This window comes from Macadamia integrifolia, chromosome 11, assembly GCF_013358625.1.
Source record: "Macadamia integrifolia cultivar HAES 741 chromosome 11, SCU_Mint_v3, whole genome shotgun sequence".
NCBI classification, from domain to species: domain Eukaryota; kingdom Viridiplantae; phylum Streptophyta; class Magnoliopsida; order Proteales; family Proteaceae; genus Macadamia; species Macadamia integrifolia.
The window spans coordinates 12,173,431-12,198,311 of NC_056567.1; the positions used below are offsets into that span (position 1 = coordinate 12,173,431).

The 24,881-nt window shown below is 38.1% G+C and overlaps 1 protein-coding gene across 1 annotated transcript; it reads left to right on the forward strand.

Moving 5' to 3' along the window:
• Positions 1-232: 232 nt before the first annotated feature.
• Positions 233-24,306, forward strand: LOC122093876 (ubiquitin carboxyl-terminal hydrolase 9-like). Its single transcript, XM_042664421.1, has 13 exons — positions 233-873; positions 9,667-9,921; positions 10,085-10,229; positions 11,771-11,830; positions 11,919-12,014; positions 13,035-13,433; positions 13,543-13,683; positions 19,504-19,674; positions 21,077-21,334; positions 21,432-21,580; positions 22,122-22,685; positions 22,788-23,064; positions 23,579-24,306. Exons 1-13 carry the CDS (start codon positions 722-724, stop codon positions 23,738-23,740), a joined length of 2,829 nt encoding a protein of 942 aa, XP_042520355.1. The 5' UTR covers positions 233-721; the 3' UTR covers positions 23,741-24,306.
• The last annotated feature ends 575 nt before the right edge of the window (positions 24,307-24,881 follow it).

The window sequence follows — 24,881 nt, forward strand, 5'->3', positions numbered from 1 at the left end:
AATTTAATTTTTGTTTACATTATTTAAGCATTTTTAACTGTCAGATTGGTATCGAACCGGCAGATTTATCGGCATCTTAAAAGCTTATTCCTTATTATGCCTTTTTCCTTTTACCATACAAATATAACAAATTATTAAATGACCGTATTTTTTTGGTAAAATTGACCGTATATTACAATATGTCATTTTCCAACTTTATAAGCTATTTAAGAATTAAGAGGTTTGGCGTGCGTGCCTCGAGAGAGAGAGAGAGAGAGAGAGGGAGAGAGGTCGTTGAAAAGACGGTGAAAGAAATACGATCTCTCGTTATTTTTGCCTTTCTGTGCTCTTTCTCGAATTCTCGAATTTAGCCGGAGGTCAAATTTGAGCGACGATCTAGGGTTTGTATTTTTGTCGTTGTTGGAGCTAAGTTCGATTGCCTTCAGAATGTGCCTGAGCTCAAAATTTTCTATCTGACGAATTCTGATATTATAGTGGACATCGTCCAGACATCCAACTACGCGGGAAAGATTAGTTCAAGCAAGATAGTGTCTTTTTTTCCATGGTTACAGTTTTTTTTATCATTATTGTTGTGAGAATCCGTTGAGGTTACAGAAATTGATTCGAAAACAGATTGGGGATCGGTGGTTGGAGTACGAAGGCCGAGTTTTGGATCTTCGATTATTTGTTTTGCTGGAGTTTGTTCCGTTAAGGAGGTATAGGATCCCGATTTTGATCCGGCATGACGATTCCTGGTTCTGGTTACCTGATGGACAATGAGGCGAGTTGCCTGCCGTGCACGCCGGAGGAAGAAAAAAGGATTATAGATGAACTAACGAAAGAAGCAGAATCTAAGTTGAAGGAAGGAAATTTGTATTACGTTATCTCCAGTAGGTAAGATCTCGGGATGGATTATGCAGTCGTCTGATTCTTTTCGCTATTATAAATTATTTCGCCTCATCATTATTATTTTTTTAGTTTGTTTTTCGGTGATGCTGCTTCTTTTGATCCACATGTTCGTTGAATATACTACTATTGAGCGTCGAGTGGGTATATTCGTTCTCTCTCTCTGGCGTTTTTGTATTTGATTCTAGGGGTTCCAACTTTTTTTTTTTCTTCTTCTTCTTCTTCGATTGATATCGCGTAGTAATGGCTCTGTCCGGAACTCTATGGTGCGTGCACCTCATAAAAAAATCTGTTTATCTTTTTGTACCCCTAATGAGCGAAGTTTCGTATCAGGATGTGTAGCAGCAACGTGTCGGTTTCAAGCAGATGTTAGTCCTGGCTGTCAAAGTTAATTTCTGTCTCAAATTCCTTTATTTTCTCGTTATCTCAGGCCCAGACTTTTGCTTTTCCTCTAAAAATGTAATGGGTCGTATAAATTCAACGGATTGTGTTCATTTCGTTGCCCTGAATATTGATTTTTTTATGACTTTCCACTGAAACAACTTTTCCCCGCACTGTGGAAAAGATTTTTGTTTTCCTATGTGTGCCCTAGAACCAGGCAGAAGTTGAGAATGGCTGGACTGTTTTGCTCTATTTTCATTGGTTGTGGGTGAATACGTGTTTTTCTAAAGACTTATGCTGCATTTGGTATGCATTCTTGGAACAAGATAAAAAGGGCAGACCCAATGCACGAGGCTCCCGTCACTACGGGGTCTGGGGAGGGTCATAATGTATGCCTTTCCCTCGCTTCATGGAGAGGCTATTTCCAGACTCTGACTACTAGATTGCAATGGAGCAAACTTACCGTTGAGGTTGAGAAGATAAGATGAGAAAAACATTCATTAATAAATAGGGAATCTAGATGTTTAAGATCATGGGTGGAAGACTAAGGCTGCGTTTGGGATTTCTAGTTGATGCAGATTCTTCACCAAACTAGGCTTGTTTTATTAGGAATAAGCTTAGGGTTGGGTTGTATACGTGTTGGGCCTTCAGTCCATGTGGTTCGGAGTATATTGGGCTACTTTTATGGGTCTAAACTAGGGGTTCTAAGGTGGCATACGGGATTCAGTGATTTGTTTCATTTTTCTTTAGTTTCATATTTTTAGATGGGGTTATTTAGTTTCTAATTTTCAGTTATAAATTAGTTTCTATTTCCAGTTTAGCAACTAAAGGAATTTCTATTTTGTAAGTTTCTATTTTCAGTTTTAGTAACTAGTTGAGTTTCTAATTTTTAGTTTCCTATTTCAGTTTTTGGAAACTAAAGTTAGTTTCTATTTTATGTAACCCCTATCACTGTTATAAATAAAGATGATGGCTCTTTTAATGAGCCACGATTTTGACAAACTATATGGCTGCTGCTGCTGCTTTCTCTGCAAGAGAATTCCTTTGTGTTTGATCAAGGAAGAAGGGCTTGGTGTCTGATCCAGGTGACTCCTTGCGGCGTGAAGTCCAGGAGGGTTCTTAGTGTGTTTCCTTCTCTTCTTTACAATCTATATTCAAGCTAATATTGCTGCTACAACCAGGTATTTATTTTTAAACTGCTGCCCAGAAAATTCTGCAGTTTTTGCCAATCGGTCTCCTCTAAAAAGGGCAGTTCCAGCCCTCGGTTTGAGCCCAGATTTTGATCGATTGTTTATCCATATACTACTAAGGATCGACCTTAGTTTGGACTGTTTCTGAGGAGCCTGTAGAGAGATATTCAAAATCTCCCTATTTTTGTCTTCTAGCGGCTTTAGCTTCTATTTTCTGGATTCGACATCTCTGCTATTATGACTGCTGATTTCTGGACTCCTGATCATACTTGAGAAGAACTTGAAGTGGTTAATACACTTAATCAGTCCCTGGTTTAGTTCTAAGGGCTGCTGCTCTCTTTGTTTATTCTTTGTGCTAATATTCCTTAAGATCGATAGTGCTACTAGACTGTTATGTGAAGTCTGATTTCTCATATATCTGTGGAGCTGGTTTTGGTTGTTCTTTGGTTACAAGTTTCTGTTGTTGGGGCTAGTTTGATTGTTCAGATCTAGTCCTACATTAGTGGACCTTCAACAACTGGACCTAGAATGCATACCAAGTGTAACCTTAATTTCACAATATTTTTGGTGGTAGTTCTGCGGAGAATTTTAACGATGCAATCTTGCTTACCTGGTTTGTGAATGTTTATACCTCTTGCTTATAGCACTGTCAGATCAATCTGTGTAAAAATTAATTGGATTTGTTCAATTTGATAAATACGAAGAACAACTCTGTGGTGGCATTGAAGTAATGAAAGAGAAGTCCAAGTTTCTAAATAGACAATTTGTATTTTGTATTTTTTATTTTTTCATGGGTAGCTATTGCCATTGACATTTTGCTTTGCGCATAATGCCTTTGATGTCTTTTCAACTGATCTGAATTGCCATTAAGTGCTTCAAATAATTGGTCTATCAGATCATCGGTTTAAGGGAATGTGTTTGCAATGCCTATTTTTTAAGAGGGTGGCGGGAAGGGGATGAGAAGCTATCCCAATGCTGTCCAACACCACTTTACCAATGGGAAAAGAAGATGGGTTGAAAAGATAATGTGTACAAGCATGAAAAATTGTGGAATGCATGAACCACTATAAATCTTGGAATCCGGATGGGAAAAATCAGGTTTCCTGTTGCATATTTGTTAACATGTAGAACTGTCATGGAGATGAGAAGATTCTTCTTAATGATGGTTATCATTCTTGACAGAAGTTTGGGTGTGAGAAACTAAAAGAGTTCCAATGTATTATACTTTATGACTCATCAAAAAAGGGCAATTTCTTACTTCTAACCATTCTTCATTTTGTTCTACGATAAAAGACTTGTTTAATTATAGTTTCCATATGTATAAGCTTACCTCTCCATACTTAAAGGTACTTTACATGCATACAGGACATATGTGTCTTAGCCTCACACTTCCTAAGTGTTACAATGGAATCCATTTGAATGCATGCATGCAGAAGCTGATATCTGAATGTAACCTTTGCATATCAAAATTTTCCTCCAGTCAATTTAGGACCTAACTGGGTTACTGGTCATATTTTGATAGTAGGTAACTATCACTTGGGGTTGCCGATTTCACATGGAATGTTCCCTGATAATATTTTAGTTATTCCTTGACTGTAGACAGTTTAAAAGTAAACGACTTGCAGATTCTGCCTACATTCACTAACTTAGGAATCCTTTACTGGATCTATCCGAAGTTCAATTCCTGGGCTGGAGCACCCATCCCTTGGGGTTGCCTGGTTCATATGAAATGTTCCCTGATAATAATTTCAGTTATTCTGTAGACAGTTTTGTTGATGTATGCATTGATGCTGCCCTTCCCTCATCGTTTGAGATTTTAGGTGAAACGGTAGCGAACATGGTGTCAGAGCAGGGAAATTGAGTGTTTGACTCTTGGGAAGTGCAAAAATGGGGTAAGGGCTGGCACTTCTTCTCCCTCGAAATGACTCGTAAGCTCCACATGCAAGGACCATGGGATCTTGGCCTGCATGTGTTGGGGAGTGCTGATGTATATATTGACGTTGTCCTTCCCTAACAGTTCAAGCTTTTAGGTGGAACGGTAGCAAACAAGTTTAAAAGTAAATGACTTGCGGATTTTTCCTCCTTGCGAAAGCTTCTTCTATTCATTAACTTAGAAATACTTTATTGGATCAATCCAACGTTCAATTCCTGGGCTAGGGCACCCACACTCGTAAATGCTTCCAATTGGAGCATAGTTGTCACCGCGTCTAGGTGACCAAGGAGTTGGAGGGGGCCTGGTGATGTAGATTGGTGGTTCTAGGTCACTTCCAGCACAGTTGTAGCTGCAGGAACAAGGCCCCAAAAACAGTCCAGAATCACTCTGAGATTCAGCTGTTGTGGGAGACAGCCTGGTCTGACGTGGCCTGGTTCTTGTTTGGTTCAAAGGAGCACATTCCAGGGGGCCAAATTTCTAATTTTGAGGAGCATATTATAAGAGATCAGGTAGATTGCTTAGGAGTTATATTTCACGGATTTTGTTGCTGGTTAAGGAGGAGATAATGTCCAGCTTGTGTGGCCCCATAGCCAGCTCGTATGAAAAGATTGTGACAGATTTCTCCAGATTTCTGACTTGTGTGGATATTATTTTTCTGGAAGAGGTTGCTGACTTCCTGGGACTTTTTAAAGAAGGTTGGAAGATTTTTTTTTCCCCTCATCTTTGTTTCTATTTTGAGATTATTCTGTTTATATTTTCTGTAACTAGAATTAGGAGGCCAAAAAACTGTTCACGATGCTTTTCACATGAACAGTGTCACCGCTAGTTGCTACCTTTTTTGGGATATTATTAAGGGATCTTTAAGAGAGCGGATCAGGTTCTCGTAGAAGAACCATTCTCATACGATCTGATCCACCCACATGGAGTCCACTACAGGGATCAGGATCGTACGAGATTGGTTCTTGTACGCAAACCTGATCCACACTCGATCTTTAGTTGCTAATTTCGATTTCAATTTTTAGTACAGGATCCACTGCATTTGTGGACTTCTTTTTAGAAGTTTCTAATTTTTTTCTTTCCTTTTTAGAAGTAGGATATTGCTCTATATTACTTTATATTTGTAAGAGCCATAGTGCTCAAGAACTTTTCTTTTTTTTTTTTTTTTGATGAAAAAATAATTCATTACCAAGAGAAGAAGAATATACAAGGGGAGAGAAGGGGGGGGGATGGAGGCATTAGCCAACAAGGAGCATCCAACCCAAGGGGAGCTTAACAAACAACAACACATCAAAACAAAAACATCAAAATCAAAATCACCATCTTGTGCCGAACCATTACGAATGTGAGAGAGACAGTAGTGAGATGAAAGACTTTGGTTTTGCAACCATGAGTGCTGTGAGAGATAGTAGAGTTGGAGAGAGTCCTATGTGAGGTGAGAGGCCTAGGTGAGAATGAGAAGCTCGATCCATCTATCCGTTCCCCATCTTCTTCCCCATTCTTCTTTTAATTTCAGTTTCAATTTTATATCTTGCAATTTGGTTTCTGTTGGAGCCTATTGATAACATATTTGAGGGTCTACGAATGTGCAACCTATCGATCCTGACTGTAGGATAGGTTAGCAGTAACCTATTCTCACATTACCTAGATGCAACTATGCAAGGTGACATCAACAAGGCACTTAGGTTCTCGCCTACGCGATGCGTTTACAACTATAAATTGAAGGGCTGTAGAAGTCTCCGATGTGTAGATTATGTGAGCGCAGACCATTTTATTGATTTTTTGTAATAAGCTTTAATAGAAAATGGTCCTATTGCACCTTCCTTCCACAATTTTTATCTTCATTTGAAAGTCAAGGACTTCTTGAATTGCTGGGTGCCTTCCTCTCTCGCTGCCTATAAGGCTCCTTTCAATCAATATAATGCCAACAGAAGTCTCAGTGCTTGCCAACTTCCACTTTTCGTCATCCTAGTATCTAACCTTATCGCCATTCCTTCATACATCATTGATGCCACAAATCTTTGTATTATGCCACAAAATTCCTTTGTGTGCTCACACCATGTGAAGTATTTAACTTTATTGGTTCCACTCACAAATGCGGCAACGCCCACCCTATATCTGTGTTCCACCATGTAGCTCCTTGAAAGGCACTATTGTCACTACTAAATGTTTGAAGCTTTATTCACCGAGATCCTGTTCTACTTCTTCAATCCATACAGTTTCTTGTTCATGGTATTTGATCTTGTTAGTTCTCTTTAAAATAACATGGGGTTCTTATCTACAAGTCATTTCCTTGGTTCACCCACGGGTGGAAGACAAAATATAAGGCTTTAGCGGTTACTGATGCCGAATGATCAGATTTGATGGATCTGATTGGCCTGCTGGTAATGGGCCCACTGGTGAGATAGGATGAGAAGATTCAGATCTGATGGTTAATATTGCTCATATCTGATCTTCATTCTAGCAGGTGATATGGCCCATCTGAATTTAGATCTGTCAGAATTTAACATCGGAACTACAAGATCTTGACAATTAACTTCTAGAATTAGAATAAAAAAATAGAGCAGTCAAGTATTTGAATTTGGTGAGGAGGAATGAAGGAGAGGAAAAAGGGGATCGATGGGTGTTATGGAGGAGATAAAATAGGGAGGAAGCAACCTAGGATTTTGGATTAGGAAACTAGCGATGGTGGAGTTGAGTGGGAACAAAGAGGTGGTTGATGGAAGAAGAAATAAATTTTCCTAAAAGTTAGGATCTGAAATTAAACAAATCAATAGAAGAAGGGAGAAAAAGTAGGAGAGAGAGGAGTTGAAAATAAAGAAAACCTTCCTTACCATGGGGGATGTGTGTGTGTGTGAGAGAGAGAGAGAGAGAGAGAGAGAGAGAGAGAGAGAGAGAGAGAGAGTAATTATGGTGTGTGACCAGCATATTCCTTTATAGCATGGTTCTAAATCTCGACCATCTCAGCTGAAATTTTGGGACATCTCGCTGGACCCTAAGACGAAACCTGGTTTGTGGAAAATTTTGGAAAACAATACCTGGTTTTGGTCCAAATGTGGTCTAAACTCTATCTGAAATATGAGATTTGGTTTTTGCTTTAAAGCAAAGCAAAGTTCTATAGGATTGTTGTATGACTGGCTATGAACCTATGATATATGGGGCGGAATGTTGGGTAGTTAAGAAGTGTCATATAGAGAAGTTATGTGTAGCATATTTGAGCTCCAAGAAAGTTGTTTGAGGTACTATGGCCATGTTCCACAGAGGCTTGGAGACGCCCCCTGTAAGGAGTGATCTGATTCGGTCGAAGAAGCTAAAAGGGCTAGGGCAGGCCTAAAATGACCATAGGAGAAGATGTTAGGAATGACATCCATAGTCTAGGTCTTGTCCCAAGTATGACCTTTGATGGAGTCTATTGGAAGGCAAGGATCTATGTAGCCGACCCCATTTAGCTGAGATTCTCTTACCTTATTGGGCTGTGCCTCTTTCCTCTTGCTTTCGTTTATTTTCTCTTCTCTCATTTGACATTTATTTGTTTCCCTTATTTTGCTTGGACCTCAGTTTTCCCTACTTTGTTTTGCATGGATCCATGTAGCCGACCCCATTAAGTTGGGATAAAGCTGAGATTTTTATTTTTTTAATTTTTAATTTTTTATAGGAGAGGAGAGACAAGTTTAGCAACTACCAAACAATTCAAAGTTTCAAACTTCCATTATCAAATCAAATCCAATATACCGTAGGGGGTACAATACTGGAAAACAAAAGAAATCTTCTAGATCAACTCAAATTCTAATAAAATATAATATCTTAACTTTCCTAAATAGGATTCATAGACAACTGAACTAGTTTTCTAATAACAAGCAACTCAAATTCTAATAAAATATAATATCGTTGACTTTCTTAAATAGGACTCATATACAACTAAAGTAGTTTTCTAATAACAATCAACTCAGCCACTGATTAAATATTGTATTTGAAGTCTAAAAATTCTAACCAAATTTCCTAATAAGGACTCTAGTTGCCTAACATCACTAACAGTAGGATAGAGTGACTAGTCATGGTCACTGTTAGTTAAAACGCGTTTTCCCGTATGCTATTATACAATACGAAAAAAATGGAAACGGCAAAAGAATCCGTTTTAAACGGCCGTTTTAAACGCGTATCCGTTTTTTAAGGGTAAAATAGGAATTTTATAAAAAAAAATAATTAATTAATTAAAAAAAAAAACTATTAGTAAAAGTGAAGAGTGAAGACAATATGGTATTTGGTTTTTGGTTTTTGGTTTTTAACTTCCATACTATCTATAGGAAAAAAATCTCATCTTCTTATAGCCCATTGAGTAAGGAGAAGCTAAAGCTAGCAACATCTCATTTTCTTGTAGCCCATTGGGCTATTTTATCTTGGGACTCCCAGAGCTTTTGGAACATTAGATGCATGTATACAGGTAATAATCTCTCAAATTGCATGAGTATACTACCCTTTTTTTGGTTTCGTTTTTTTGAAAACTACACGTTTAATACTCGTACCGTTCGTTTTCGTCCGTTTGCCGTTCCATGTTTTTTTGACATTTTTTTGACCGTACCGTTCATCGTTTTTATCTGTTTAAAACCCATACCATGCATTTATGTTTTTTTGCCGTTCCCGTTTTAACTAACAGTGGTCATGGTACCTAGTGACCTCGTAAGAGAAAATATTAATTTTCATGCACCCTTTAAACAACCCCACTTTGGTTTTTATATTTCAGTCCAATATAATAAAGACAAAAAAACTAAGGCCTAACCAAACCATTACTAAAATCTGGCCGAAATTTAAACCGGGTCGGCATTAATTGCGGTTTCAACTGATATGTTTCAAGTGTAGACCTAAATCATGTAACTTAGAAGCATTGCAATGAATTTTTGGATTTCAGCTGGAATGCATGTTTATATGTAATTATGTATCTGATAGCTAATGAACTTGGATTGTGTTGCAATGGCCAATGGGAGTTGGAAAGTGATGTTACCAATCAATGTAGTTCTGTTCTTAAGTATAATGAATAGGATACAACCTTACATTTGATGGTTAGTGAGTTTTTTGGAAGTAATGAAGATTACTTCCCCCCACCTCCCTTTTTTTTCACATTGAATAATGGAAGATACTGTGGTCATTTTAATACAACTCAAGGAAATTCGTGGATAATTTTGTTTCATTTTAAATACTGATGTAGGAATATTTTTTCTTCACAATACCTTAAGATGTTGGTTTTATTAACTATGCTTTGATGTCAAATTGTTGTTTGTGCAGATGGTTTGTGGATTGGCAGAGATACAGTGGACAAGGTACGGGTGATTGTTCAATGGATGAGCATCCCAGTGGTTCCCAACTTTCAAATGGATTTCATTCGAAGAAAGCAGATAGACCTGGAGAAATTGATAATACCTATATAGTTAAGAGTAGCAATGATGGTGAAGTTAATGACCTGGAACTTGTTAGACCATTGGAGGAAGGACGTGATTATGTTTTGGTTGCTCAAGAAGTCTGGAAGAAGCTTCATGATTGGTAATCTAATCTGTATATTTCTTCCATCGTAGTGGAGCTTCATGATTGGTAATCTAATCTGTATATTTCTTCCATTCATTTATCTGTGAGTTCTTATCTCATACCTTCTAGTCAGATGAGTTGTAGACTCAGTTCCATTCTTTCCTTTGTCTTCTGTTTGCAGGTATAAAGGGGGACCAGCACTACCCAGAAGGTTGATTTCTCAAGGTGTCCTTCACAAGACCTTTACTGTAGAGGTTTATCCTCTCTGCCTTTACTTGATTGATTCTAGAGACAACAGGCAGTCAGTTATCAGGATAAGTAAAAAGGTAATTCCTCTTTGTTTGATTTTTTATCCATTTCGCAATTCATTATTAGGAATGGCCTGGGGAGAGCTTTGCTAGCTTGCTCGCTAACTGTCTGACCATATCCTCAAACTGATCCATGAGAGGGGTAGGTAGGGCCAGGGCAGAAAATCCTAGAAAGAAGCTCAATAAGATTCCTTTTGTTTCCATGGAAATTTTGGAAGATCACCTGTAGATATAAACCTATTTGTATTTCTTTACCATTTCAGCCCTTTGTGAGATCGAGGAAGATTCAAATTGTATGGTGGAGGTGGCACCCTCCATGGGCGGCAAGTGATTGTTTGACCAAGATACAACAGCTTTGGAAAATAAAAATCACAAAAATTACCAGGAATTTCCATTTTTTATTGCATTTCAATAAAATTGTTTCTCTCTTTTTTTTTTATTCTTAGACAAGTTCTTTCTGCTTCTAAGACAATTTGTGAAGAAAACTTTCTTTTGAACAAATGGAGCCATACAAAGAGTGACAAAACTGTAGAAAGCAACAGGAGATTAGGTAATAAATATTCAAACTTCTTTCCATTATGACCTGAATGCCATAGACCCACCAAATGAAACCTTATTAGGCTACCAAACAGCCCTAATAAGGATAGGTGCCTTGGCGCATGGTTTTTCACCCATTTAACTTGCATGTTGTGATCGCTTTTCATGATTGCTTATTATTTCATCCACTACTGTTTGTTTTGCTTAGCCTTTACTTATTATTGTCACTGATGAGGTTTATGTGGAGAATAACAATGGAAGCCATGAAAAAAGTTGTTATGTCATTCCCATAAACAGAGTCCAGAGGTGGAGCTAGGGATATACATTTTTTTTTTTTTTTGGGTGGGGGGCATACTTAGTAAACTGATGCAGGAGCTAAGTGGAAAAAAATTAACTAGGGGTTCTGCGGTTGGGGTTGAGTTTATTAAATCAAGCTTAACTAGGGGTTCTGTGGTTGGGGTTGGGTTCATTCAACCAAGTTTTGTACATGTATGGATTTTTGAGTCGGGGACTTCTAAGGGTGAAGTTGGCTGCCTTATTGGCTTAAAAAATCAGGTAATGGGTTTCTAATGAAGGTGGGAGGTTTTAGATGGATTTCTCGGTTGGCCAATTGTATGTTGGTCAGAGTTTATTTGTGATGGGTTGAGGTGGGGATAGGAAAAATTGAGGTTTTAATGGTGCTTACTGATGGATTACAAATTGGTGTTAAAATCTTGCTAAGAAATGATAAAGATGGGTATGTTAGAGGAGAGACAAGATAAGTTTTATCAGCATTGTGTCGACTGGCCCTAGGTATTACACATAGAATCCTAAAATAACTCGAGGATAACCAATACCGATGCTATTTTCAAACAGCTAATGCAAAATAGACCCAAATAGTAGGTTGGGTTACTTCTGCAACTTTTTGATGAAGTAAGGCTGGTGCTGCCATTGTTATTGTTTGAGAACTTTGAATGTCGTGGCTCCTGACTTGATTATTTTATCTTCAGGCCTCCGTCCTAACTTGATAATTTTATCTTCAGGCTTCTGTACGTGAACTTTATGACCGGGTGTGCACTTTTCACAAGCTAGAACAGAAGAAGGCATGTCTCACATTTATTTGACATGAAGTTCTCGTTTCAAGCTCTTATCACACTGAATAAATGGTTTCATTTAATTATTTAATTACAGGTTCGCATTTGGGATTACTTCAATAAGCGGAAACATTCATCGTTGACTATTTCAAATCGTACTCTGGAGGAGATGAACTTGCAGATGGACCAGCATGTAAGTGCACTTTACAATATAGCAATTGTCAGATTTGCTAGAATAGGTACTTTTATCAATTCAAAGAGGAAAAGTTAGATAGATTAGAGCTATTGAAGAGTGATCCATTAGGGTACTGTATTGATGGGAATTAATTTCATCTGTTCATCCATAGTGCCCTGTGGAACACTCATATGCTCAGTTTACACTTGACAATGTAATCCACAGGGCGTGGCTGTGGCTGAAGTTGAGTCAACCAGGTTTGTTTGCATACCAAATCTGTGCTTGACCCTTTATTGGTTGTACCACACCTTAACAATTAATTGGGGCAGGTCTCCCTTGTTTCCTCACCCGTACATGTATAGAGCATAGATTTTTATATTTTCATAGTTAGCATTTCACTTTGTGTATTGTTCCAATTTTTTGTCTTTTATTTTGTAAAACCATCCGGACATATGGTAGCTACCAAGTCTTCTACTGTCATTATTTGGGTAATATCCATTCCCCCTCTGATGCTGCTGATGCTACTATTGGTGGTTAAATCGATTACTGCCTTAAAAAGCCCTTATCCTATTTTAGATCATTGTTGTTCTTTCATTCCCAATCAAGCTTTCTTACTCCCTCCCATTCAAATTCAAACTAAATACCACCTGTATTTGTGGGGTATACCTTACTAAGATAGTCATAGCCATGTTCTGAGTATACTAACTTCTTTAGAGTTGAGCAAAGGGTGCTAAATTGTTTATTCACTGGTAATAGTTGAGCTCATATATATGCTACTATTTCTTCTGTTTAGTTTTACTTTAGATTTAGTTTTGGCGGCCAATGCTTTTAAATTGTTATTGAGTTCATAAGCCCACAGTGGGTTGGGTACAATGGGTTCTTTACATTTTACATGTATAAGGTGTTTCTTATGTACCACTTTAAAAGCTTTTTATGTCTCACATTTTTCAAGCTCTTACTGTGATTACAGATTTTGTTTCAATTTCCATTTATGTGTTTGTCTGTTAATGCTTACCTTTTTTTTTTTTGGCTTTGAAGATATTCTTGGAGGTACAGCATAAAGGGCTTGGGTCATCTGGATTTGCCATGGACTCAACAGGAAATGAATTAGCTCTGGTACCAATTGAACCTTCAAGGTCACCTGTAACAATTGCAGGAGGTTCAACCCTGTCCAATGGCAATTCAACAGGATTTGGTTCCAGTTTGATCCAAGGAAATAATTTAAGTTCAGTACTGATGGATGTTGATGATGTATATGGTCCATTGAGCACTGCGTCAAAAGGTGATAGGGGAGGGTTGGCAGGGTTACAGAATCTGGGCAACACTTGCTTTATGAACAGTGCTATTCAATGTCTGGTCCATACACCCCCACTTGTTGAGTACTTCTTGCAGGACTATAGTGAGGAGATCAACAAGCAAAATCCTTTAGGAATGCATGTATGTGACCTTTTTCTGGTATCATTTCTTTAAAAAATGTGGTGCTTTTCTTTGCTTATGGGGTCACCCTGTAGGATTCATTAAATAACTTCTAATTTTTGTTGTACAGGGTGAGCTTGCATTTGCTTTTGGTGACTTGCTGCGGAGATTATGGTCCTCTGGACGGACACCACTTGCTCCACGTGCTTTTAAGGGAAAACTAGCTCGTTTTGCTCCCCAGTTCAGTGGGTATAACCAACATGATTCTCAAGTAAGTTTACATGATTACAAAATTTTAAATTAGATTTTTACAGAAATTTGTTTTGTCTGCTGACAAAAAATATCAAATTTTAAATTATATTTTTACAGCGAAATTGTTTTGGTCTGCTTAAGAAAGAGTTGAACTCAAAAAAGTTTATGTTTATCAAAAAATAAGGGGGGGGGGACTTGGGGAGTCTGCTCCAAATTATTTGGTGCCTTCTACATGAATCCAGTTTCACGGTCCACCCTGTCTGGGGCCATATCTTGTGTCAAATTATGTATTTTCAAGCATTTCCTCTGTACGTTGACTGACACCGATCTTATGTTGACTTTATATCTCTTTAGAGCCTTCAATATGCATCTTATTGCTCCTGACTGATTTTGTCCCATTGAAGAGTTTAAATTTTAAAACCATAGTGTCGCCATACATTACACAGTTTCCAAACATTCCAGTCTTTGCCTTTTTATTTTGTTTTTGGGTAGTAAGAAACTTGAGAGGCTTTTATTACAACGACAACAACAACTCAGCCTTATCCCAATTAAATGGGGTCAGGTACATGGATTCTTTCTCTCCAAAAAGGTCTGTCCGAGGTCATTCAAGGGATCAGACCTAAACTATGCATGTCTTTCCTCACTACTATTCCTTATAATCAGTTTAGGTGATGCGGATCTGGTTTCCAAAACCGGAATCGGATTGCTTTTGGGCCCATCCAAGTAATAGATAGCTCAAATCAAGAACTAATGGAAAAACAGTAAATAGCTTGAGTTTTATATGAGCTATGGCAGAATTGTAAATAGAAGACATTTACAATAGAATGGTAGTGTAGTAATTCCTTGGAAGTTCAACTTAGAAGAGAAAGGTAACCAGGGTAATCTAGGAACAACTCAAATAAGAGGCAAGAGAGAATTAAAAGAGAAGATGGGTTTAGGAAGTTAGAAAGAAGACCGCTTTAATAATATCTAGTTTCAGGTTGTCTTCTTCAACCTTCAGAAATTGAACAAGCCTAGTGGAAGAGGGAAACTTCATATTGATGGAGCTTCTTCAAGAGATCGCGGTTTGGGCTGAAACTTCAGGTGAAGGCTGGAAACCAAAGGGCCTCTTGATTCTGATAGATAGGCACCTCAAAACAGCACACAAAGCGGAGTGGTTGCACCTGCAACTCAAATCTAGCAATGAGCAGTGTTACAGTAGCAGAGGCTATTTCTGATCACGAGGTGATTCTAGTCCCAAAGTTTGAAGATAGGCACCTCAAAACAGCACACAAAGGGGAGTGGTTGCACCTGCAACTCAAATCTAGCGATGGGCAGTGTTACAGTAGCAGAGGCTATTTCTGATCACGAGGTGATTCTAGTTCCAAAGTTTGAAGATGAAAGGACTTGTATCGAGGGAGATCCCTTTGATTCTTTGGTCTGTGATGTACTGCCCTAAACAGGGGATTTGCAAGCGAGGAAAGATCAACAGCAGAAAACCAGAAACAATATAGAAAGAAGAAGAAGAAGAATAGAGGGAAGAGGAAGGAAGAATGTCTGAGGATTGAGGGGTATATGAAGCACACAACATCCATGATTTCAACCAAACAAAAACCATTCATTCAATTCCAATTCAAATCTCATCGCTGGGTACAATAACTCTATTTAAAGACTAAAAAATAACCTACTTTCCTACTCGAACTGAAACAAATATGGAATCCAAGACTAAATTAGAATCTAACTCTAATAATGGAAATAAAATCTAAATTAGAATCTCCCTTCTAACTTGGCCTACACCTCCTTCTAAAAATAGAGGAAATACATAGATAATCAAATTACAAAATTAACCCCAAGTAATCCCACGCACAACTGCATCAACTCTGCCGGTCTTTAAAGAAGTCGACTTTGTCGAGTTAGGCCGTGCTCCCAAGATACCCTTGTACTCATCAATGAGGTGGCATGGATCTCGAAGTAGATGATGGGAATGTAACTCCAAAAGGAGGGAGAGTAGGTTGACATGTCACTAGAGCAGAAGATTGTAGCTGAAGTGGCATGTCTAATTGCGCATGTGACATCATTAAGTACTTACAGCCTCCTTGCTTCACCTTGATGGTGTTTTTTCACACCATCATAGATACTACTAGCATGTCGTTGCCAAGGTCACTCTAGTAGAAGGTCGCAGTGCGCCGATGGGGTTACTAAGCAAGGCACATGGTAGTATGGTACTGTCACGGCCCAAACTGTAAGTGTACTCAAACAACTGCAGTGGCTTCTTCTCGAGTTGTGGGTCCAAAACCTTGCACATGAATCTTTTTGAAGAGTTGCTTCTGTGGAATGTTGTGTGCGAACAAATTTAACAGAGATAAAATTTGCTTCTACCCCAATATCAGCAACCGTATGAACATCTGTAGAACCCGAATTGTGCGAAAGAGTACCCTTTTGTCTGAATTTGGAGCTTTATCAACTAATTGGTTTGAGAATGGTGTAAGACTAGAAGAGTGAGTTTCGACTTTATCATCATCATCATATCAAGAGTATCATCAAAAGGATAAGGGTATAAATCAGGATCAACATCATCGACATTCTTCTTTGTCGGTTGCTTCTCTGCTACATTCATGGAAATAATCTTATTGGGGCATTTGTTGGCTAGTGACACTTCTCTCCACAATTATGGCATATGATGTTCTTCACCCAATCACTACCTTTGTTGAGTTTTTGGCTATGAAGCTCTATGTTCTTCTATAGTTTGATTGGTCAAACATGTGAGACTTTCATTATTTGGTGAATCTTGTGGTAATTAAAGGGGTGAAAATTTGAAAGTTTTAACCTTCTTTTGATTGCCCTTTTTCTTATTCCCAAAATTTCTTTTAAGTCGGGTAAAAAAGGGTTTTCAAAATATTAAATGTAAAATGTCATTCTCAAGAGTTGTCATTGTCTTGAGCGCTCTTCGAGTACACGTGAAATGACATGATTTTACCTTCATTGAAAGAATAAGTATGTTATATCGGAAGGGCAAAAAAATAAGGTTATTTGTATTGTCATTGATTCTCAGTTTGGAATTTCTGGATTATTGCTTTCTAATCAATTGAATGTAGTCTGATGCAGATAAGTCACTTGAAGGGCTTATGTAGGTGTTGGGTCTTTGATCCCATGGTTTTTTTTTTTTTTGTAGTAGGCCACTTTAATGGGACTAAAGTATGGGTAGAAAATAGGAAAACAAGATTTGCTTTATTAGTTTAGTTGGAGTCTTAAGTTTGTCTTTTAGAAGTCCTATCATGAGTCCAATTATGTTTTTTTATTAGTTTCTTGGTGAACTAGTCATTGTTTATTTAGTAGCTTAAGTCCTAAGCTAAGTAGGTTTCCTTATTTGAGTCCTATTATGTTTTGGAGTCATTAACCTCTTTTATAAAAGAGGCATTGCTGTAACACAAGATAGAATTGATTGAATGAAATTTTATCTTGCTGTTTTGCAAAGATTTGCCTGAGATAGGTTGTAATTCATCAGCTGTGAGAGCTGAGGGTGAGAGACCCATTCCCCTACTCTCATTTTTCCTTTCCTTTCTATCTTCTTCTATTATAATTCTTCATCCATTATAGTCAATGTGTTGGAGATATAAGCTAAAGTGAGTGCCATTTTGTTGGTTATAGAGTTCAATTCCCTCATCCTAGCTTGACTTTGTGCTATTTTAACAACTTGCTTATTATTTATTTATCAAAAAAATAATTCCTTGAGTAGCACTATTGCAACATGTCGTAGGTTCGAACCTTGGAAACAGCCTCTCCTGCTTGGTAAGGCTCTGTATATTTGCCCCTCCCAGACCCTACAGTAGAGGGAGCCTCATACACTAGGGTTTTTTTTTTTTTTTTATTGAGTCTCCCCAGAATTCTATGTGGTACTAAGATATGTGTAGGGGTGTCAACAGTAGACTACCTTTTGTGTGTTCTTCTTATTATTATTTTCAATCTAATAATTTTTCCATGAAGTTCCAAGGAAAAATTCACCAAAATGTGCAATATTGAAAATTTCCCCATTGTGCTTTGGTTTTGACCCTGACTCTGGTCAAAGTCGGATTTTTTAACCTAAAATAAAAGATAAATAGTGTAAACTTTGATAAGCTTTACCATAAGAATTCATGGAAAAAATTATCTTGACCATAAGAAAGCTTAAAATTAACAATAAGGATCTTTGAACCTTGTTTAAAATAAAAGATAAATAGTGTAAATTTTGATAGTTTTTATCAGAAGAATTCATGAGAAAATTTATCTTGACCATAAGAAATGCTATTAGCTTAAAAATTAACAGTAAATGCATGGCATCCACATATTCAGTTTGAGACACATACGTGTATACTTACAATACATTTGCGTATCCTAATTTGTCTGTCTTTTTTTTTTAGGTAGGGTTAATTCTGAAGGGAAAATGATTGGATCTTATGAGTTATGAATGAAATTTGATTTTGTGTTTAGAGATTGGTTTGTTCTTCCATCTTGTCTATAGTTGGTTTGTTGATCATTTGCTGCATAGGTTGTTGTCTATTTATTTGCTCCATTATTTGTTGTTCCTTTCCCTGCTTGCTTACTTCTAAACTGTGATGTTGACTTTTACTCATGGAAACCCTATTTTTAGGCCCATCATTCATGGTTTGAATCCTCCCTGCAATCAGTTTATTCCCTTTCAAGATTACTTAGCCTATGATAGGTGGGGGAAGAACATTTAAATATTGAGTGGGAGGACATGAAAAAATGAAGCTATATTCCTTGTCGTTTTGGATAAGATAGCGTGGGTGTGTCTGGTGCTCCTGTCATCGTGAGGCGTTCAAGCTTGTAAAAGGATATTTTAGAACTTCATAATTGGGAAGAAAGTGGGTACTTCCATATTTTCGGAGAAAAATTATATAAAAGATTTTGTGTTTCTTTATTCGCTTTTGCTGTTGTAATATGTTATAGTGTGTGTTGGGTCAATATTGCATGTACTTCTGTTGATGTAGGGGAGCATTACAGCAAGCACTATAGCTGCTGGCATAAAAAGGTCTATACTCTTGGTTTTAAGCAGTTTCAACCGAGACTGGTTTCGACACTGCTCCTTGGGATTTTGCCATATACTTGTAGTTTTTTGCCAAATCACTTGATTTCTTCCCACCTTGTTTGCATTCTTCTACTCATTCAACCCTTTTATAGCTTGGATTAGCGTGTTTGGAGGTTGAAGGTAATGGTTAGTGAGAGGCAGTCCTACTTGTGGGTTGGGAATTTGGTTACTGTTTAATGAGCATAGCCCCGTTATCTGTCGTAGTATCTTAATGTTGCAGTCAATTAGTTGGGGAATTAATTTTGTTATTAATAAAGAATAATTATTTCTACAAGCTTCTTGCTTCCTATGGAACTTGGTCATACAGATTTATTTTCCATCAGCTGTAGATAAGTTATGGAAGAAATAGTGGTCTATTTTTTTTTTTTTTTCATGTCGCTACCATACTATACTTCCTCATAACCTTCCTAATTTTGCATTTGATAGTGCAAAGAAATCACAACCTAGTATCCCACACCACAACCCCCTCCCCCACACCACAACCCCCTCCCCCAAAATGTAAGGCAGGATCAACTCAGTTCCAGGTCTTCACTATCAGCAGCTGGAGAATTTTTCACCTCTAAGCTTATTTTACATGTGAGGTCTTTGAAAAGAATAGACATTAACAGTGATTGAGATATAACATTTGTGCTATTTTTTTAAGGATGAATGGCATGCCTTTGATATGAATGATTGAATGACTTGCCTCCAATCTGTGCAGTTCTTCTCTTCTTCCCCACTCTACAATTGAAAATTGCTTTCTTTACTTTCGTTAAATGAATAACTTGTCTTCAGGAACTTCTTGCCTTCTTACTGGATGGACTACATGAGGATTTGAATCGTGTCAAGCACAAGCCTTACGTTGAAACAAAGGACGCAAATGGTCGCCCTGACGAGGAAGTAGCAACTGAATGTTGGGAATATCACAAGGCTCGAAATGATTCCATAATTGTGGATATTTGTCAGGTGATCTCATTTATACGTATATAAATTGGTTCACCCTAAAAGTCACATGCTGCTATCATTTGGAAGGAATTTCATATTTTGATTAATACCTCCCTTAGTTTACTGTCAAATTTTAATTCTCAACTCAATTAATCAATTCTTATTTGGGATGGGTACCTCTTTAGATATATGGCTTAATGGAATATTGTTATGGTTGATTAAAGTATATGTGCTCTCACTGGTACATTTTGATGTGCATCTCTGGAATAGAAGATACCAATGCTCTAGCCCATTGATCAAGGTAGATCGCCACCATGCAGTAGCATGGCCGGGGTCCTGCAGTCCTGCTAGAGTTGGGGTAGGTAGGACAGCTACTAAGGATGTGGTTGGGTTTTTTCAGGTCATGTAGGGGAGGGCAGTACATTTAGAGCAGAAACTATCATCACTCTGTCATGGGATAGAATTGTTACCATTGGAATGGTTTTCTCATAATTAGAATGGATGAGTTGGTGTGATGTAGGTTTGGGCATATTCTTTGTAACATCGGGACCATTGCCTCTGGACTCAACTCATTACAATGGGGGCTGTGGTCAGCAAATGACCATGCAGGATGCTTGGCAAACAGGAATTATCTACGGAGAATGTGTTATGGGCAGACTTTCATGTTTGGTATCCAAATTCTTTATTTTGTGCTCCATTCTCTTTTAGCAGCTTTACTTTTTTTTTTTTTCCTTGTGTTTTGCTTCTCAATAAATTGAGTCACTCAGGAAAAAAAATAAAATAAAATAAAAATTATGCATATATTTTAGGAACAAAAAGGTTGAATAATAAGGAAAGAAAAAGAAGTAGACTGAGGGAGATGATATTTACCCCAGGTGCAATCTTGACGTCCCAGTGTCCAAGGTTAGTTAGGATCCCACCACTGAAAGCTTGGAATTTTGGGAACCGTGACAAATAGCACACTTGAATAAAAATTTCAGCTACTAATCTACCAATGTTTTAGTCGTCCCTTCCTATTCTAGATCCTTTCCAATGCAATGTGGCCCCTATGGCTTAATGATGCTCTAGTGAGCCTCACGTGGAATTCTTTTAGTGGCTCTGGTTGACATAAGCTTTTTCATACATTTATGCTCTGTATTATCCGCTGTCATCTGATTATGTACCATTTGTTGTTCAACAATATCGATGTCCTAGGGACTCTCATGTTATGCAATAAGTCACTTCAAACTAACCTTCATTAGCCCATTATATAGTCATTCAAATTGAAATGATTTACTTTCTTCTTAAATAATATTATACTTGATTTATATGTTTACAGAAGCTCCTGTTTATTACTTAAGAGTTCCTGATAAAATTTTGATGTTCAAGTTTAATGCCTATATTATTTTTCCCTGATGGCATGAAGGTTGTGTAAAAATCTCAGGGTCAGTATAAGTCAACACTGGTATGCCCAGTTTGCAGCAAAGTTTCAGTTACTTTTGACCCCTTCATGTACTTGTCATTGCCATTACCTTCAACTGTCACTCGGTCAATGACAATAACCCTTTTTTATGGTGATGGAAGTACTCTTCCCATGCCATACACCGTTTCACTGCTCAAACATGGTTGCTATAAAGATCTTATGCAGGCCTTGAGTAATGCGTGCTGCTTAAAGAGCGATGAAAGCATCTTACTTGCAGAGGTATTGTTACATTACCCATATTATTATTGATTGATAACCTTTGCATTTATTTATTATTTTCTGCAGTCACTTAAGGTAGTTGATTTCCACTCTCCAGGTGTTTGAGCATCGAATATATCGATACTTGGAGAAGCCTAGTGATCCATTATCTATGATAAAGGATGATGAGTATATTGTAGCCTATCGACTTCCTAAAAACCACAATGAATTAACAAGATTAGAGATAGTTCATCGAAGTAAGGGAAAGTAAGCCTCCTCCTCCTCCCAGGCAATCCATATGTAGACAATCCTTATTTAGTGTTGCAGTAATTTATTCTTTTCCATTTCACTGGTATTACTGTGTTGACTTTGTTTGTCACAAACTTCTGCTATGATGGTATTCTTGTTTTATTTCGTAATCTTGGAGACATGTCATCAGGATTTGCATGCTATGCATTCAGGGTTTTAAGAATCGGCCAAGTCCGGTCCTGATTCCCCCCGATCTGGCTTGTGCCAATCCTGTATGCAAATACCTTATAGCCTGGAATATGCCGCTGATTCCGAGGCCGTTCCAGGCAGGCTGATTTGGATCCGATCCAGATTGGAATCTGCTGGGACCTATCTGGATTCCGATTCAGTGTTTTTAAATCCTGTTTGCGTTATTTAAAAACTGATTCCTTCTTCCTCTCTCTCTCTCTCTCTCTCTCTCGCACAAAAACACAGACACCCCCCCCTCTTTCACATTCTTCTTCTTCTTCCTTTTTGTCCTACCTGATTATCATAACCAACAGGATCTCGTTTTCTCCAGAGCCACATCAGACATGATTAACAACGTGGATTCGAGACTTTTTGGCACACCATTGGTTACTTGTCTGGGGGAGGGTCCACAAACTGGAACTGACGTTCAAATTGCCATACATAAAGTGCTTGGACCATTACAGAGAAAATCATATTTTTCTAAAACTCAGACCCATGCAAACAAAGAAAATGGTACTGCTCCAGGAGTTGATGTCGATCAATCAAACAGCTGCGACCCTCAATCTGCACTTTGGAGCCAAACCATAGACAACATGGAATTAAAGCAGACATCTAATGGAGGGATGTCATACCAGCTCTCTTTAACCGATGAGAAGGGATCAAGCTGCAGTCCCCTTGCAAATGATTCTCTCATTGGGACTGTTCAATCCATTAGGGTTGTGCTGGATTGGTCCGACAGGGAACATGACATGTATGACACAAGCTTCCTTGAGGATCTTCCTGAGGTCTACAAAAGTGGCTTTGCCGTAAAAAAGACACGGCAGGAAGCTATATCTCTGTTTTCATGCTTGGAAGCCTTTCTGAAGGAGGAACCCTTGGGGCCTGATGACATGTGGTAAGTATTCTCACATCTCTAGGATATATGGTTGTTATGTGGCCTTATATGTCTGTTACAATGTTGTGTGTCCTATTATTGAGTATTATTCTCTCGATGCAGGTATTGTCCTACCTGTAAGGAACATAGACAAGCATCCAAGAAATTGGACTTGTGGCGGTTACCAGAGGTTTTAGTTGTTCACTTGAAACGATTTTCGTATAGCCGATATCTAAAGAACAAGCTTGACACCTTGGTGAATTTCCCTATCCATAATCTTGACTTGAGCAAGTATGTAAAGAGTAAGGGCCCTGCTCCTCAATCACATGTATATGAGCTCTATGCCATCAGCAACCATTATGGTGGCCTAGGGGGTGGCCACTACTCTGCATATGCAAAGGTAGATAATCTAATCTTGTGCTTTATTCTGTGCTTAGACACATGCATTTTTATAACTAGAGTTGCAATTAGAAGCTGCATTCTTCCCACTATATCCATGAACTTTTGACTATTTTAATCTTGAAGCGAATTAAAGACTTGTTTATTAGTTTGCAACTTGATCATGGAATGATTTGTCAGTAAATCTAATCTTAGATTTGTGGGTGGAACTCGAGCATTGATTTCCTTTGCAAATGTATGTGCTTGTATCTCTATCCTCCCCTTCTCGTTGGGAGGATGATAGGAGGAAATCAAAGGCATTGGAAAACATGGGGTTAGACCTATGAATACAGTACATCTAAGATCCCTATGAAATTTAGCATACCTGAATTCCTGATAAAATTGATGCCCTTTGTGAGATGTACTGCAACTGTTGGCTAACCTGTCCAAGGCTGTCCTGATCTCACCGTATATTTACCTTCGGGACATGGAGCATAATAGTGTATCTAATGATGTTCGTTTACTTGGTTCTGCAGTTAATTGATGAGGATAGATGGTATCACTTTGATGACAGTCATGTTTCTTCAGTTACTGAGGATGAGATCAAGACATCAGCAGCTTACGTATTGTTTTATCGAAGAGTTGAACCAAAGCTGGGTGCAGAAGGGTCATCTAATTTTCATTCTTCAAGCAACTGAAGGTGATGCCCAGAGTATGCATGACAGCAGTTTGATGGCTTTGGTGCTTTCCTGGGGTATGCACAGATTGCTTTGGCCCTACAACAAATGCTATTCGAAATGAATGATTTTTGTGGGCTGAAGAACAAACAAGCGGGTCCAGCTTTTGATTAATAAGGTAGGATAGGAAATGAAACGAAACTGGTGGAGGAGGATCCAGGGTATCATCCAATGTAGAGGAAAATTGCTGATTAAAAAGAAGCAAATTAAGTTGTGCTGGTTTATTATTCATTTTTGCAGTGAAATTTAGAAGAGGTAGTTTGGCAGTACATAAATTATAGGGAAATTATTGGTTCCCTGAAATGATTCAAAGGTTCAGCCTGCCCCAAGATACGCCCTGGAATCATTGCAATTGGCTCAGAAGTTTTGATATTTACTCGAAACCATCCATTTATGGTTAACATGTATTCCCTATTAAGCTTTCAAAAAATATTTTTGTAGTTCTCATTGTTTCAGTCAGTTTGTAACTGTAGAATGTTTGCCCAAAGATTCGCATGGCCTATGGAAGAAAATTCTCTCTTTGTCTATACTCTTGCGGAAATTGGAAGAATTTATTTCTTAGTTGTGTTCTGACTTGATTTTATTTTTGGGTTATCTGAGCCTGCAGTGTGGGAACCAGCCAATATGGAGGAGCATGTGATGTGACAGGGTTTGTCAAAAGGTTGTGGGGAGTTGTGCTGGGACTTACGACGGAAATAGAGAGAGAGCAGCTGGCGTGGCATCTAGGGTACTTGCTCCTAGACTCCATGATTTCATTCGCAAAAATCTCCTTGGGCAACAAAACCAAAACCCTTGAAAAATAGGGGGGGAAATAAATGTTATTGATGCTTGAACATCCCTGAATCAATCGTTGGTTGTTCATGCCTATAATGGCTATCGAGTGTTCATCACGAAAGTCAGGCCAAAGCCCCTAGATCATCACAGGCACACGATCGCTGGTAGCCGAACCAAATTGATTCATCAACATCTGCTCAAAGAGGCAGAACACATTTCGTTTCCGATGATCAATTAGAGAACAAAGAGAGAGGTGATACAGAAAACAGAGCACCCCTTTAAAATGGCTTAAATTTTCTAATCTTCTTGTATTAACTTAAAGCCTTGT